General features: G+C 36.7%; 1 protein-coding gene across 1 annotated transcript; it reads right to left on the bottom strand.

Annotated features, from left to right (window-relative positions):
- Positions 1-450: 450 nt before the first annotated feature.
- LOC308558166 (arylacetamide deacetylase-like) lies at positions 451-17,493 on the bottom strand. Its single transcript, XM_081139428.1, has 5 exons — positions 17,196-17,493; positions 15,362-15,584; positions 13,918-13,987; positions 12,177-12,348; positions 451-1,776 (listed from the first exon to the last, which is right to left on the bottom strand). Exons 1-5 carry the CDS (start codon positions 17,424-17,426, stop codon positions 1,180-1,182), a joined length of 1,293 nt encoding a protein of 430 aa, XP_080995554.1. The 5' UTR covers positions 17,427-17,493; the 3' UTR covers positions 451-1,179.
- Between the last annotated feature and the right edge of the window lie 210 nt (positions 17,494-17,703).

Below are 17,703 nucleotides of genomic sequence, written 5' to 3'. Positions count from 1 at the left end.
AGGCAGGAGAAATGTATGACTTGCAATCTTGCAGGTGTGAATAAGTTTTCAAAATGTTTGGCATTTAGAATTTAAATACTACCTAAAATCTAGGATTCCATTTTCTGTGACCCAATTAAGTGTAAATATTTAAATATGTTTCCAATAGCAAATTAAAGTTTTTGGCACATGCTTAGAAAAGGTTGCAATTTGAGAGTGTATGATTTTCACTGAATTCATCTCAGCATTTCAATTAATGCCTGTCTTTCTTTGCAAGGATTCAGAAATCTGCTCATGAACTTGAAATATTGTGTATATTGTAAAACATCTCATAGGAAACCAGTGTGAATGCGGTTGCATTTACTCCCCTCAATCTTCTTAGCTCCCATATGGGCTAAGAGATTACTTGACTCCAAGTAATCTCTTCATCAAATGGGTTCTCATTAGTAGTTGATGGACCAAAGGAATTTAATTAACGAGGTATTTATTGCAGCAGAAAGACACAAGGCCAACACAGACATAAGTCATGATACATACCCATAAGCCCTTAGAAACATGGCAATTGTTAATATTACAATTCAGTGCCTCTACTGACAGGGTCACCTGTTGTGTGATGGGAAGCAGGAGAGAATCGTGGACTAGGAAGTGGACATTGGCTGCATCCTTCATGTACTAGCCCAATGGCTGTAGGTCAGGCAGCACAAGCAATCCTGGAGAACTTCTTTCCCACAGTCAGGATTTTCAGCTGCCATGTTGCAACATGGTGCAAGTATGCAAAGTACCGAGAGTTAAAATCATTGCATTCTATTTATTTCAATAGATTCATAAATTAGCAATGATTCATAACATTTCCACATATATACTGAACAATTCAGAAAGAGTTTCCATGGTACTTTTCAGAATCTTCTTCAGAAATCCCTTTCAGTAGGTAACATGTAGGGGAATGAAGCAGTAGGGAAACATTCTCTCTTGTTTTAAAATTCCGTTAAGTCTGAAATCTTGACCTAACATACATAACCAGAGAAGAATCCACTGAGTAAAAAAGCAAAAGACAAAACAAACAACAACAGAAAAATACAATATCTCTGATGACCTTAGAAAGGCCACTGGTGATAAAATCTAAACATAACTTTTGATTCTCACTAATTTGTTTTCTATTCTGAAGCTTATATATTTTATAAATCACTGCTGAGATTTTTACTATAGATTTTCACTTAGCCAACTCAGGTATTCATTTTCTAATCTATATTTACTTTTAAATCCGTAGAAGAAAAGTAATCCATGGAATCCATCCTCAATGTGTTTATGGGTCACCCTTACTCCAGCATTCTGAAGTCTGGTGACATACATGATTCCATCATCTCTTACCAAGTCATGTTCACAGGTGATGACACAGGTCACAGGTAAACCACACAACTTGTTGTCATCTGCCAACAAAGGGGCTGCTCTCACATCTAGAAACCCTGGATACTTTTTAGCTAGCTCAGAAGTACCATAAGTTGGACTATTATAAAAGTGCCCTTTCTTAAAATTCTCTGGGAGCAAAGAGCTCCAATTAACAAATTTGAAGAGATGGGCTGATTCCACTGGTACATGTTGATTGAAGAACATGGCTTTTTCAAATGCTCTGTCCATGGTAAAGTACTCACTCAAAAACCTGAGCAGTAATGATTTGGGCAGAGGTGGAAGATGCATGTTTTCCCGACAGGATGGTGTTTCCAAATCAAGAGTCTGAAGGACAGGATAAATTAAAGACTGGATCTTGAGTCTGATCTTGATATCTGGGTCATCTATGAGCTGAAAATTATTTAAAGTAAGTTGTTGAAATAATAATTTTCACATATATATTTTTTCATTTATGGAGCTGATATACATTGAAAATTTCAAAACGATAATCAAAAACAGTAAGAAATGTTATCTCAAAGATCTTTCCAATTTTCAATATTATACTTAAGACTTAGTGTCTACACTTAAATACTATAAATGTAAACAAAATGATTTGTACTACTCTCCTCATGAGGAGGGGAAAACACCAACTAATCTGTGCTTAGCTGGTCATAAAGATTATATTTCTCTGAAAAAAACTGGAGAGTGTACATTTTTGCCCTATTCTTTGGCATATTTTGTGTTTAATTGGATTTATTTTTTCTTAAATGCCTGATGCAAATTGCCAATGAAGCTTTATACTGGGAATATTTTTTTATTATTTATTTAATTTATTTTATGATTATAAAATGATTTCCATTTCTTATTGTATCTGTTTTGAAAGTTATATTTTTCTTGTTTATTGTTAACTTATTTGAAAGATTATTGTTTTAATTTCAAAGTTATTCCAAATATTACTTTCAAGAATTACAATGTGCATTCTTAAATCATCAAAGATTCTTTTTTGTGTCAAAGGGTCTGAAGAGCTGTTCCTTTCTCAGTCCTGACATTTGTACCTAACTTTTGTTTTCCTCCTTTGCCTTTTCAGACAGTTAAAATTTTAATAGCCTTTTCAAAGAATTAACTTTATGCTTTTCGTTCATACCTACTCTAAGCTTGTTTTGAATATCAAAACTTCTTATCATTGTTGCCTTCACTCTATTTTTTTTTCTTGAGTTAGATGCTTATTTCAGCTGTCTTTCATTTCTAATATATGCTTTTGAGAAAATACAGTTTCCTATAAGTGTGGATCTAAATGCAGAGAACGAGTAAAATATATATATTCTTTTAAATAGTGACCCAGAGGATCCAAGATGGCAGTGGACTGAGCGGAAGCTACACTGACACTCTCCCGGGACCAATCTGGATTTATAACTAAAATATAGAAAAACCATCCTGAAAACCAACTGAAGACGAGCTAGAGAGCAGCCTCATCACCAAGAAGGAAAAGTGGAGCCCACACAGAGACTAGTAGGAAGTGAGGGTGTGAGGGGGCTGGCTGGGCTCCCACAGGCAGCAGCTGAAGGTCCGGAGGGAGATCTCAGCTGTCTGGGGTCCCACTGAGGACTCTGGGGCCTAAACTCCAGGCTGAGCTTCCCAGCCCAGAGCATCAGAACTGAGAAAGGTACCCACAGCATCTGGCTGTGAAAAGCAGTTGGAGTTCTGTCTTCCAGGGAGACACAGCTGGAAATGCAGGCACCCTCTTAAAGAGCCAACACATACAGTTTCATGTGCAGCCACTCACCTTGGACCCCAGCAGAGGGAGGGTAGAGTGAACTGGAGCTGTGTGGGGAGAATCTGGGGTTGTGGACTCTGGAGAGTGAGATCAGGGGATGCCTGTGCTGGATCATTATTCCAGATCATGGAGGACATCTTTCCCAGGCAGACAATTTTTAGCAAAGTGGGAATAGAGGGATCATACCTCAACATAATAAAGGCCATATATGACAAACCTACAGCCAACATCATACTCAATGGGCAAAAACTAAAACCATTTCCCCTAAGAACAGGAAAAAGACAGGCTGTCCACTTTCACCACTATTATTCAACATAGTACTGGAAGTCCTAGCCACAGTGTTCAGACAAGAAGAAAACATAGCTGGAAAGGAGGAAACAAAACTGTCATTATTTGTAGATGACATGATATTGAACATAGAAAATCCTAAAGACTCCACCAAAAAACTACTAGATTTAAAAAATGAATTCAGCAAGGTAGCAGGATACAAAATTAATACCCAGAAATTGATGGCATTTTGTACACCAATAATGAACTCTCAGAAAGAGAAACTGAAAAAAAATCCCATTTACCATTGCAACTAAAAAAATAAGATACCTAGGAAGAAACTTAACCAAAGATGTAAAAGACCTATACTTGGAAAACTTCAGGACACTGAAAAAAAGAAATAGAGGAAGATATAAACAAATGTAAAATATACCATGTTCATGGATTGGAAGAATTAACATCAAAGCAACCTATAAATTCAATGCACTCCCTATTAAAATGTGAACAGCATATTTCACAGATCTAGAACAAACACTTTGAAAATTTATATGGAACCAAAAAAGACCCTGAATAGCAATGGCAATCTTGAGAAAGAAGAAAAAGGTGGAGGGATCACAATACCAGATATCAAGTTATATTACAAAGCCACTGTAATCTAAACAACCTGGTACTGGGAAAAGAACAGACATATAGACCAGTGGAACAGAACAGAGAACCCAGAAATTAACCCATGCCATTATGATCAATTAATGTTTGACAAAGGAGGCAAGAACATACAATGAAATAAAGACAGTCTCTTCAATAAATGGTATTGGGAAAACAGGACAGGGACATGCAAAAAAATGAAACTAGACCATCAACTTCACCGTACACAAAAATAAATTCAAAATGGATGAAAGACTTAAATGTAAGACATGAAACCATAAAAATCCTAGAGGAAAACATAGGCAGCAAAACCTCAGACATCCCTCATAGCAATATGTTTGCTGATATATCTCCTAGAGCAAGAGAAACGAAGGAGAAAATAAACAAATGGGACTACACCAAAATAAAAAGTTTCTGCACAGCAAAAGAAACCATCAACAAGACGAAAAAGGAGTCCACTGTATGAGAGAACATATTTGCCAATGACACATCTGATAAAGGGTTAATATCCAAAATATATAAGAAACTCGTACAACTTAACAAAAGGAAGACAAACAATCCAACTAAAAAATGGGCAAAGGATCTAAATAGACACTTCTCCAAAGAGGACATATAGATGACTAAGAGACATATGAAAAAATGCTCAACATTGCTAATCATCAGAGAGATGTAAATTAAAACCACAATGAGATATCACTTCACACCTGTCAGAATGGCTACGATCAACAAATCAAGGAACTACAAGTGTTGGCCAGGGTGTGGAGAAAAGGGCACCCTAGTACATTGCTGGTGGGGATGCAGACTGGTGCAGCCACTATGGAAAGCAGTATGGAGTTTCCTCAATAGATTAAAAATTGACCTGGCATTCGACCCAGTGATCCCACTTCTAGGAATATATTCTAATAAAGCCAATACACCAGTTAGAAAGAACTTATGCACCCCTATGTTCATAGCCACACAATTTATGAAAGCCAAGATCTGGAAACAGCCCAAGTGCCCATTAGTAGATGAGTGGATAAAAAAGCTGTGGGAAATTTACACCACAGAATACTGTGCAGCTATAAAAAAGAAGGATCTTTTTTCCTTTGAGACATCATGGAGAGAACTGGAGAGTATTATGCTAAGTGAAATAAGCCAGTCAGAGAAAGACAAGCATGACATGATCTCACTTATATGTGGAATGTAATAAACAAAATAAACTGATGAACAAAATGGATCCAGAGACACAGAAGCATGGAACAGACAGAGGGATCTCAGAGGGAAGGTGGGGAGGGGGACTGGGTGGGTAGAAATTACTCAAAGAACTTATTTGTTTATAATCATAACCCATGGACACAGACACTGGTCTGGGGAAGGCCTGGGGGTGGGGCAGATGTGGGGTGGAGGGGATCAGTGGAGGTAAAAAGGGGACATTTGTAATGTTTTGAACAATAAAGGTAGAAACTTAAAAAATAAACAGATAAATAGTGAACCAAGTGTTTTTAGAGTATTTTTTTTATTTTCTAATTTTCCAAAGAAAAATATGTTATTTTTCTTTTCCTTATTGATTTTCCACATCTTTGCATTGTAGTAAGAGTCCAAATGTTGTACAATTTAGATCCTGTGATTTTTTTTGAGATTTGCTTTATGGCCCAGTATTTGGTCGGGGTTTTAAAATGATCATGTGCATTTCTTTATCTCCTGTTCCACTGAGTGAAATATACTGATTGTGATTTCATTCCTCTATACACTTATTATTTTTGCTAACTTGTTCTCTTAATTACTAAAAGAAGTATTTTTAAACCTCTTGCTGTGGTCATACACTCATTTTCTCCTGCAGTTCTGTTAATATTTTCTTCATATATTTAATGCCATGTTATTAAATCCATACAGATTTAGAGTTTTTGTATTTTGTTGGTCATTAAAATCTTTTCTGTAATGAGGTGGTCTTTTTTATTTTTTAGTTGCAAGACTGATGAGTTTTATTTTATTGTTTTTAAATTTATCTTTATTGTTGAAAGTATTACAGATACCCCCCTTTTTCCCCATTGATCCCCTCCACCCTGCATCCACCTCCCCCCCCCCCCAGGCCTTCACCACACTATTATCTGTGTCCATGAGTTATGTATATATGCATATAAGTCCTTTGGTTAATCTCTTTCCACCCACTCCACCAGCCCTCCTTCCCACTGAGATTCATCAGTCTGTTCCATGCTTCTGTGTCTCTGGATCTGTTTTATTCCTCAGTCTACTTTGTTTATTAGATTCCACATATGAGTGGGATCATGTAAAACGGAATCAGGAAGAATTAGAAAACCTGAATAGTCCAATAACAACTGATGAAATCAAAACAGTAATAAAAAACTCCCAGGAAACAAAAGCCCTGGTCTAGGCGTTTCCGTGGGGGAGCTTTCTAATTTTTTAAGTTGAAGGGTTAGATAGTTTACTAAAAGTTTTTCTTGCTTTTTGAGGTAGGTCGTCAGTGCTATGAACTTCCCTCTTAGGACTGCTTTCCCTGTGTCCCATAGATTTGGGGTTGTTGTGTGTTCATTTTCATTTGTTTCCAGGAAGTTTTTTATTTATTTCTTGATCTTATTGGTAACACATTCATTGTTTAATAACATGTTATTTGGCCTCTATGTGTTTGAATGTTTTTGAGCGTTTTTACTATAGTTGATTTCTAATTTCATGCAATTGTGATCTGAAATGCTTGATATGACTTCAATCTTCTTGAACTTGTGGGGAATTGTTTTGTGTCCTAACATGTGGTCTATCTTTGAGAATGACACATGTGCACTTGAGAGGAACATACATTCTGCAGCTTTGGTGTGAAATGTTCTGTAAATATCAATTAAATCTATCTTATCTAGTGTGCCTTTGAGAGTCACTGTTTCTGTGTTGACTTTTTGTCTGGAAGTTCTATCCAGTGAGGTGAGTGGGGGTTAAAGTCGATGGCTATGACTGTTGATCTCTCAAAGTCCATAAGGTTATTACTGATAGAGTTTTATTTACTTCCATTTCAAATCTTTATGCCTATGTTTCTCTATTTCTTATTATTACAGCAGTCCCTTTAACATTTCTTGCAATGCTTCTATTTCTATTCTAATTACAGCAGTCCCTTTAACATTTTCTGCACTGCTGGTTTGGTAGTGATAAACTCCTTTAGCCTTTTTTTGTCTGGGGAGCTCTTTATTTCACCCTCTATTTTGAATGATAGCCTTGCTGGATAGAGTAGTCTTGGTTTTAGATTCTTGTTTTGCATTACTTTGAATACTTCATATCATTCTTTTCTGGCCTGTAGTTTCTGAGGAGACCCTCCAAAAAACTAAGAGTCCTTCAATGACAGCCTTATGGGGGCTCCTTTGTAGGTAACAGATTGCTTTTCTCTTGCTGCCTTTAAGATTCTCTCTTTGTCTTGAATTCTTGGCATTTTAATTATGATGTGTCTGTTCATGGGCCTCTTTGGATTCTTCTTCCTTGGGACTCTCTGTGCCTCCTGAACTTGTCTGACTTTTTCCTTGACCAGGTTACGAAAGTTTTCTGCCATTATTTCTTCAAACAGTTTCTCTAACCCTTGCTTACTTCCAACCTCCTCTGGCACTCCTATGATGAAAATATTGTTACATTTCATGTTGTTCCACAGCTCCCTTAGACTGTCCTCCTGTTTTTTAATTGTTTTTTCATTTTGGATCTTTGATTGATTTTTTTCTACCCTGTCTTCTAATTCACTTATCCAATCCACAACTTCCTCTAATCTGCTATTTATCCCTACCAATGTATTCTTTATTTCTCCTATGTCATTCTTAATTTCCTTCATAGTTTCCATATCTTCTTTCATGCTGTTGAGCATCCTTACATCAGTATTCTGAACTCTATATCTGAGAGATTGCTTATCTCCATTTCATTTAGCTCTTTTTCTGGAGAATTATCTGTTCTTTCATTTGGGGCTTGTTTTTTTTTGTCTCCCCATGGGGCTGCCTGTTTGGGTTTGTTTCTAAGTATTAGGTAGATCTGCTAGGACTCTTAGTTTTTTGGAGGGTCTCTGGTGCAGGCCAATGTCAGGCACAGTTTGTGACTGGCCCTGAGTACCCTGTTTGGAGCTATCAACAACCCTCATCTTAGGTCTTCTCTGCTGAGGCTGGGTTTGATTGGACAGGACCAAGATGTACACCAAATTCTGCTTTTCCAAGGCCTGAGTCCAGAAGCAGATCAGGCAAAGACTCAAAGCACTCTGAGGCCTGCCTTTGCCTGCAGGCTGATTAATATGGTTCTCTTAATGAGCCCGAGCCTGTAGAAAATCCTCGGGGGTGGGTAAGAGGTTTTCCAGCAGGGTGGGGCAATCGCTTCCCTCCCCAGGCAAAAGCAGCAAAATGTCTGTCTGAAAAAGATGTTCTCTGCAGTACAGGGGAATGACTCGGCACAGGAGTCCAGAGGGGCGCCCTCTGAGTTCTATCTCCAGAGCCTGCACAGCCCTAGATTCTCCTCACACAGCTCCAGTCCACTCTACCCTCCCTCTGCTGGAGCCCAGGGTGAGTGGCTGTACAGGAAACTTTGTGTGTTGGCTCTTTCAGAGGGCACCTACAGTTCCAGCTGTCTCTTCCTGGTCAACAGAAACCTGGCTGCTTTTCACAGCCAGATGTTATGTGGGCACCTTTCTCAGTTCTGGTGCTCTTGGCTGGGAAGCCCAGCCTGGGGTTTAGGACCCAGAATCCTCAGTGGGAACCCCCCACCCAGCTGAGATCTCCCTCCAGACCTTCAGCTGCTGCCTGTGGGAGCCCAGCCATGCCCCTCGTGTCCACACTTCCTACCCATCTCTATGTGGTCTCCACTTTTCCTCCTCAGTTATGAGGGTGCTCTCCAGCTCGTCTTCAGTTGCAGTTGGTTTTCAGGATGATTTTTCTGTGTTTTATTTGTAGTTCCAGTTTGGTCCGGGGAAAGTGTCAGTGTAGCTTCCACCCAGTCCACTGCCATCTTTTTCGATGGGTTTTCTTTGAGAGATCTAGGTGATCTTTATCCAGCAATTCTTTTAGATATTAATATGGGGTATACATTTTCCATCCATTTGCTTTCAAGTTTTCTGCTTACTTCTATTTTAATCTGATAATCTTGGTCCTACTGCAAGATCATTTAGACCACAAATGGTTCTAATGACTAAAATAGTTGTTTTTGATCTACTGCGTTATTTTATGCATGCTTTTTCTTTTTCTCTTTATTTTTTTCTTCTTTCTGATTGGTTGAGCTTTCAATGATTCTGTTTTTTTTCCTGTGGTAGTTTATGTTATATCCTGTTTTTTTTTTTCTTTAATTGATTACCCTAAACATTACAATGTGTATTCATAACTTCTCAAAGACTATTGAACTTATCAAAAGCCAATTCTAAATTTTTATTACTTCTTAGATAATAAAAAAGATCTTATAAGATTTAAAAACTATCCTCTCTTCTCTCCTTATAGTATGTTTTTTTCATATTTTAATTTCATATATCTTATTACTTTAAACTATTCATGTTTATTAAGATTTACCCACATTTTGCCACATTCTTGTTCTTTGCTTCTTCCTGTATCCTCAAATTTTACCTGCATTTTCACCTCATTCAAAACACTCTACTTAAAGTATCCTTAGTGTGTTCCATTAATAGCATGTTCTCTTAGCTTTAGCTCATCTGAGTGTCTCTATTTCTCCTCTATTCTTAAGTAAAATTTTTGTGGGGCACAGAATTAGGTTGACAGACATTTCTGTGCTGCACTTTGACGACATTCCACGACTTAGAACTTACATTCTTGTTATTGAGAAGTAACTGCCATTATGAGTGATACTTCTGTGAAGTTCCTTTTTTTCTCTGTTTTAAGATTTTTCTCTATTTCTTCTTGTTCGATTGTGTTTTGCTGGTTTCTACACTTTTGCGTGTGTCCATATGTAGATTTCTTTCTAGTAATTTTTAAAATTTTAAGCTTTTCAAAAATGATTCTTAGGGTTCATGGGGCTTCTTTTATCTATAGCTTGATACTGTTCATCAGTTTTGCAAAATGCTCTACTATTATATTTTTAAATACTTCTTTCTCCCCTCTACTTCTGATATAACAATTAATATTCCATTGGCTTTTCAGACTATATATACTATATTTCTTTTCTTCTGTATTTTCTAACTTTTGGCTCTCTATTCTTTATTTTGAACAGTCATTGATGAGCTGATATGACTCATCTTTCAGTTTATAAATTATCTTCAGCTGTGTAAAAATCAGTTAAGCAATTCATAAAGGTTTTAATTTTGATAGCTTTATTTTTAATTTTTAGAATTTTTATTTGTTTTTCAAAACTGCACTTTTCTGCTGAAATTTGAATATTGGTAGTATATTAATTGAAGAAAGTAAGATAGCTCTTTAATATTCTGTGGCTGATAACTGTAGTATCTGAATATTGCCAAGTGCTGTCTGTTGATTCTGATTGCTTTCCTTCATGGCTTTCTGTTTACTTGTTTACCTGGATATGTTTTATTCTGTGCCAGATACTGAATTTCAAAAAAATATTTGTAGGAATAATTTAAAGTCTGTGATGATACTATATTTCTCCAGGGAGGCTTTTTATACATCTCTGTCAAACACAATCAGTATCAACCACTCACACCATCTTAATTTAAGGAGAAGGCCTGAGATGTCCCCCGACCATCCAGGTGATGTGGAGCAAGACTCTAAATGCACATGATGTTCATTTTACATCAGGTTCACCCTGACCCTGGGAGCATCTCTCGTAAGGGCCTCACTTAAAGTGAGGAGTGGTTCATGAGTATCCCTGAATTTGATCTTAACTCTAATCCTGAAAGACTTCCAAAGCTCATCTTGGTTGAACAGTTTCCTCTTGATTGGCACAAGCCTTTAGGACACTGAGTGCTGGGGTTATTTTGCGGATTTTTCCTTTATCTTTTAAAAAAAGTTTTGGCTTAGAAATTTCTCATATCTTATGAATTTTTTGATACTTTCCAGAATATTATAAGATATTTTACCCAGATTTTTAATAATTATGGGTCAGAATGAATTGGTGCACCATGATGGAAACCAGAACTGCATGAGAAAGGGCTCATCATGCAACCCACTAAAAAGAAATTGATGCTTGAAATGGTTAGGACACTTGTCCAAGGCCACAGCTGGACAATTACTTTAGCTTCAAAAGTCCATTTCTCCTGGTGTATTCTTTGCACTGTACCAAGATGCTTCTCAGAGAGACAATGAGTAGCAATGTAGAGCTCAATTTCTGGGGAGTAACAAAGATCTGTTCTGTAGCATACTCAGAACAAATAATAGAATTTTTATCTTTCCTTTGGCTGGAAATAATAAAGATATCCCAAAAATGCCAATTACCAAAATTTATATACTTTAAAGTGTGTACAAAAATAAGTAATAAAAACAACAGCAAGGTTTGTTTTATTGCACAATAAATTTACATGCAATATTTATTATTAGAATTAAATTGTAGACATTTACTTGCAAATACATTAGAAAAAAATTTTTCCCCTACAGGAACAGTGCTTCTAAGACATCAATGCTGAGTATTTTTTCTTATGTTAGATGAACTGGTATCAAAAACAATTTTACTCATAATCTATTAGACTAATTATAATTAACTATGAAGACATTAAATCAATATTTAATAAGTGTTCAGTTTTAGCTAAATGTCATAGAAATGGTGTCATAATTGATATCTGAAAAGTATAGTTCCTTGAGCAAGTAAATAGCATTTATGAAACCGTTAACTTTTTTGTCCATAGGCAATTTTATTATTCTAATAGTAGTTTTCATGCAAGTTTTAGCATATTCTACTAAAGAATACTGAAATAATCTGATTCTCTGGTTATGGTGATTGGTGTCATTGATTGATTTCACAAATACATACCCTAATATAATAAACACTACGGTACTTACCTGACCATATCAACTATGTTTAAACCAGTGATCTAGAAAGAAGATTTTATCTTAAAAAATATGGCAGGAGGTGGGAATAGAAGCACTAGGTATATTAATGTTCTATGATATGATCTCTATGTATCTCTAATATATTAATATTACTTATTTGCATTAATATATGAATGTTTGAAATAAATATACTTAAGTGTAGGATATTTTAAAAAATGAAACAGATCTAAGCAACATACCTGTTGAGATACTGCTGCAGCTAAATTCCCTCCAGCACTGTCTCCAGAAACACCAATCCTTTTGGGATCAACGCCATATCTTTTAAGAACATCTCGGCGTAAGAACCACTTTAATGATTTATATACATCTTCAAATTGAGTTGGAAAGTGGTATTTCGGTACTAGTCTATAGCTATGGGCAGAAAAACAATATTCTTTAAGTCAATATATATATTTTTAAATATATTTTTATTGATTTTAGAGAGAAGAAGGGAGGGAGAGAGAGAGAGAGAGATATCAATGATGAGAGAGTCATTGATAGGGTGCCTTCTGCACACCCCAAACTGGGGATTGAGCCCGCAACCCGGGCATGTGCCCTGACCGGGAATCAAACCTCAGTCTCCTGGATCCTAGGTCAATGCTCAACTGTTGAGCCACGCTGGCTGGGCTAAGTCAATAGTTTTATTTAATTTTATTTATTTATTTATTTATTTATTTATTTATTTATTTATTATTTATTTAATTATTTATTTTAAACATATCTTTATTGATTTCAGAGAGAGGAAAGGAGGGGGAGAGAGAGAGATAGAAACATCAATGATGAGAGAGTCATTGATCGGTTGCCTCCTGCACATCCCCCACTGGGGATGGAGCCCGCAACCCAGGCATTTGCCCTGACTGGGAATCGAACCCCGATCTCTTGGATCCTAGGTCAATGCTCAACCGCTGAGCCACGCCTGGCCGGACAGTCAATATTTTTAATAAAATTCTGTGTGTGTGCATGTTCTAACCCTAAAATCAAAAGTAGCATGTTTCTTTGAAAAATATATTTTGAATCATAATGAATCTAAAGACAAATTTAATCCCAATGATAACGCTTGATACGAAAACTTTCACAAATGTCATTTTTACACTAGTAAAGGCTTGAATGCAATATTTGCATTAGGCTTAAGAAACAAATAATCCCAGATGATAACTGACTAACCTTCTCCCAGAGTGTTATTTTGTTTGTAATCATTATACTTTATTACTAGCCAATAAATACCAAACAAATCTTAGGAATTAGTCTATCCCAACTTAATCTAATAATCAAGTTAGCATGCAGTGATTACTATGGTTTCTCATTTTCTATTATTGGGTATTGATCTAGAATGCTCTTTAAAATAGATTTTGCAGCCTGGGGGTATAGCTCAGGGGTAGAGCCTTTGACTGTAGAATAGATTTTGCCTGTATTCCCATGTTATTTAGCAATTGCTTTTAATGAAAGATTATACCATGAATTATACTATACTAATTGCTTTAAATGTATTTTATCACCTAATTTTTAAAACATCCCTGTTATATAGAAAACATTATGTGACTCCCAGTCATATAATGGAGCTAAAAATGATGTTTAACTGCCACAAAGTGACTCAGTTAATTCTAGAACCAAATTTTGAAACTGATTCTCTGACTCTAAAGCCCTCTTCACTCTGCTAAGAGTAGGCTAGAAATCCAGCCATGGTCATTTGTCAATGAAATTCAATACTTTAATTCTACTCTAACAATTTCTTGACTTCCTGTTTTTGTTCCCTACTTGACTCAACTCTACAACTCTTTTCTCTCTCTTTTCCGGTCATGCCTGAGCTCACTTTCCCTATTCTCACCCTCTCGTTTTCATTTGAAACATGCCTGGCATAACCAAGGAATGACCAGAACAGCTGAAAACACCTTACTATGTAAGGTACCTGCCCAAACCCAAACAAACCAACAGTGCTCTTACTTGGTTGAAACGACAACTGCATCAAGCCTCTTAGCTGTTTGTCTTGACAGAGAGTCATAATGAAAATTAGCTGAAATCAAAGAAAACAAAATCAGAGACTAATAAATAAATTGATGGGTATTTTTTTTTCTATTCAGCATAATGCCCACTACGATACCTTGTGCTTTTAAAAAAATGTTCTGGAAAAATATTCCTAATATTTCATCATAGCTACAGAACGTGAATTCTTTTGTTCAGTGGTCCTGTTACATGTGCTTTGTCAGTTTTCCTATCCTTTCCCCACATGTCACACCCTGTAACTTAAGTCAACTTCATTCTCTTCAAGATCTACCTGTGCTCTCCTCAATCAGCAGGCATTAGGTGTTGAAAGAATAAACATAAATATACCTCCCTGAATTTCAGGAGGTCACAGTCCACTGGAGATAGGAGCATGGAGGGGCAGGCACATGAACTAAAAGCAATAGTGAAATATACTAGTTGCTTTAATGGAGGGGTAGAGAGAGTGCTCTGTGCAATACTATTCGACTTTTTAAAAACTGCCAGAGGAAGTTAAGGAAGAGCAAAAAGGAAACAGGGAGAGCTGACACCTGATTTATGTATTAATATTTCCATATATATGTGTTCGTGTGTGTGTGTGTGTGTGTGTGTGTACATATATATATGTGTGTGTGTGTGTGTACATATATATATGTGTGTGTGTGTGTGTGTGTACATATATATGTGTGTGTGTGTGTGTGTGTGTGTGTGTATATATATATATATATATATATATATATATATATACCTTAATCTTACCCAAGGACATGTTTTTTTACTGATTTTAGAGAGGAAGAGAGAGAGAAACATCAAGTGGTTGTTTCCCGTAGGTGCCCCCAGCGTGGATCGAACCTCCCACCTCGGTATTGCCCTGACCGGGAACCGAACAGGCAAACTTTTGGTGAATGGGAAGACGCCCCAACCAACTGAGCCACACAGGCCAGGGCTGTAGGTATATTTTATATAAAATAAACGTAAAGCATTCTTACTCAACTCTGTGCTTCCTTTCTATATAAAACCTTGTCTTTCCTTCACATCTAAATTTATTGGAATCACAAACTCCATTTCCTCATTTCTCATCCACTAGTCAACTCACTTAATTTTGGTTTTCATTACAACATTCCATGATTTTTGCAATTAGCCTGTTTAATAATAAATTTCTATGTTCACAAAACAGTTTTTCTTTTTACCTGAGATTTGCTACAGCTTTTAATATTGATTTTTTTTTCAAAAAAAAAAATTAAAATAGTTTTTTTAAAAAAAACTAACATAGTTCCGAAGAAATAAATTTCAGACAGCTGAAGTGTTTCATTATCTGTGGTAATGTTTACCAGATACGTCAGAGTATAAATATCTTAATAAAATATATACTATATGATAGGAAAAATTTGCACCAAGGGTCACATACCATTACTCCCTATACTCCAACCACCACCATGAATATAAAATAAGCCCCTTTTTAGTGCCTCTGACTTTCGATTTGGTATATATATGCGGACGGGAACACTGTTGAAAGTTGTATCCATCACAGTGATATTTTCATCAGATGTGGGTGAGACATCTTGTAAGCGCAGAAAGAACATTATAATGCTCATGCAATGGCCGATACCCACTAGTTCAGCAACTGTAGCCTAAAAGGAGAGAAGGGAAAAACAATGCTATACCAGGTTACAAACAGCAAATGCTAGTGTTGTTTATGAACACAGAAATATGCATATGTGCTCCCTGTGTCACATCACCACAGGTGCCTCTGAATGATACAGAAGTGTAAGAGATTCAGAATCTTCACCATAATCGTTACCTCAGACTAAAAACAAGATATTTAAAGAATTCTTGAGATGTTACAACTTGGCAGAGTCTATGCTTCCTTCCTACTTCGAGTACACACATAAACAGTATATCATCAAGTCTTTTATCTTCAAAGGATGACACTGTTCCAAAACATTTTTAAATGATAGAGAATGGTACTGTGTTATACAATTTAAGGAGAGGAATTTAGTTATGAAAACAAATTGCAATGTGTAAGAAAGTACAAAGTCTGAAATTGTTAATGTGATTTTATAACTTCACAAGTTTTAAGATTCTACTAGGAAGTATACTCAACATAAAGCAAAAGACTAAAAAGTCACCAGCGTGTGCTGAAATTGTCGCCCAGAGTCCCTGCAGTCGGAATAGAAAAACTGGAGTTTTCAAGTTTCTTTGACTTTCTTCCCGTGAGTGACATATGGCAAATGAGAGCAGTAGACTAATGGACATAACATCTCAGATCGGCTTACTCTCTTTATACTGACTAAAACCTAAAAGCAATTTTTGATGTAAATTTGAACATCAAATGATAAAGAGGGAAAATTCTGACTAGCTCTGGAATTTATATCCCTCAGTGTATGGACAAAATCATTTCTTGTACAAGGATGTATCAGCTGAGGGAATAAATAATGAATTTCTGATGATCAAAGTTGAGAAACAGTGCCTATGCCATTTACTGCACTCAAAAGAGTGTTAAAACATCTTTTTTTAAAAAAGGCAAGGCAAGAGGTAAAAGCCACGTGTTTTATTATGCAGGTTAATTGGCCCTGAATGGTCTTTTTTTTTTTTTCCTGCAGGCAATTTGCTTCAGGGAAGTTTAAAGAAGACAACCAATGGTTTCATTTCTAAGTAATTAGCCTCGCTAGCAAAGGACCGTAGGTCTTCGAGGGCCAGCCCGGGGGACCTGGCGGGCAGCCAGGCAGGAGGTGGCCAGGCCGCCCCAGCAGCCCACCTGTTTACTGGACATTGCACATGTCCCTGGCCTTCACCAGTGACCCCTTTGGAAACATCTCAGTGACGATGCATGTTCACGTCCGAGTGTAAGATTATTGCACAGGATTCTGTAACTGCAGCGTCGCTCAGTCCTACCATTTCCACAGTTCATGTTTTAAGGTCCTTCGTTCTGGCTGTGTTCACGCCATGACAATCACAAGGACACTGTGGTTTTCTCAGCCGGCACATTTTGTCTTTTAATACTTAAAATCAAAACTACTTAAGTTCTAAAAAAATAAATAAATAAATAAAATCAAAACTACTTGACAACTTCCCTGTTAGTGGTCAGCGTTAAGGAATAGTCAAAATATAAAAAAGGTTTTAAAACCAGCAAACTTAAAGAGCAAAACTTCCAAGACAGTAGAAATTGTGAAAAGTAATAAAACAGATACTTCCCCCTGATTAAACTGTTAAATATTGAGTCAATGAAATTCTGCACTTACCAGATCTATGGCAGTTTTAAACATTACGGTCAAACACATTAGTTTCCATGGCTCCTCAACATTGTCAGGGAGCGGCGTATAAACACGATATGCTGTGAAGACGCCCAGCACCAGGAGCACAATTGTCTTTTTGCCCATGATGTTTCCCTTCTGCCCCGCGCACCTGCCAGCACAGCAAACACACTCTGAAATACTCGGGGGCGGTTTCGTAGCCGGCTTTGGCCCTGTCATGGCCTGTCATCTAGTTTCCTGAACACAACGCCACAGCTCAGAGTGGCCTTTCTTTGGCTGCTCAGAAATAAGCAGTAAAGGTACAAACCTCTCAGGGAACATACAGCACCTATTGTTTGCAAGTTCTGGCATGTCCAACATCCTTAGTGTATTACAAACAGTTTATTGCATAATTACTAGGTTAGTACTTTAACTTTTTTAAAAACGGTCTTAGGAAAATACAAGAAACCAGGTATATGCTTCAAATAACAAATCTCAGAGAGGGGGAAAGCAAATA

The sequence above is a fragment of the Miniopterus schreibersii genome, assembly GCF_964146895.1.
Source record: "Miniopterus schreibersii genome assembly, chromosome: 5".
NCBI classification, from domain to species: domain Eukaryota; kingdom Metazoa; phylum Chordata; class Mammalia; order Chiroptera; family Miniopteridae; genus Miniopterus; species Miniopterus schreibersii.
The sequence above is the reverse complement of the archived record's forward strand: the minus strand, read 5'-3'. Positions and strand labels throughout refer to the sequence as shown.

Coding starts and splice junctions, on each gene's coding strand:
- LOC308558166 (XM_081139428.1), bottom strand. CDS start 17,426: ATGACAGGGCCAAAGCCGGCTACGAAACCGCCCCCGAGTATTTCAGAG. Junction 15,585..17,195: donor TTAAAACTGCCATAGATCTG/GTAAGTGCAGAA, acceptor CTCTCCTTTTAG/GCTACAGTTGCTGAACTAGT. Junction 1,777..12,176: donor CTGCAGCAGTATCTCAACAG/GTATGTTGCTTA, acceptor AATAATTTTCAG/CTCATAGATGACCCAGATAT.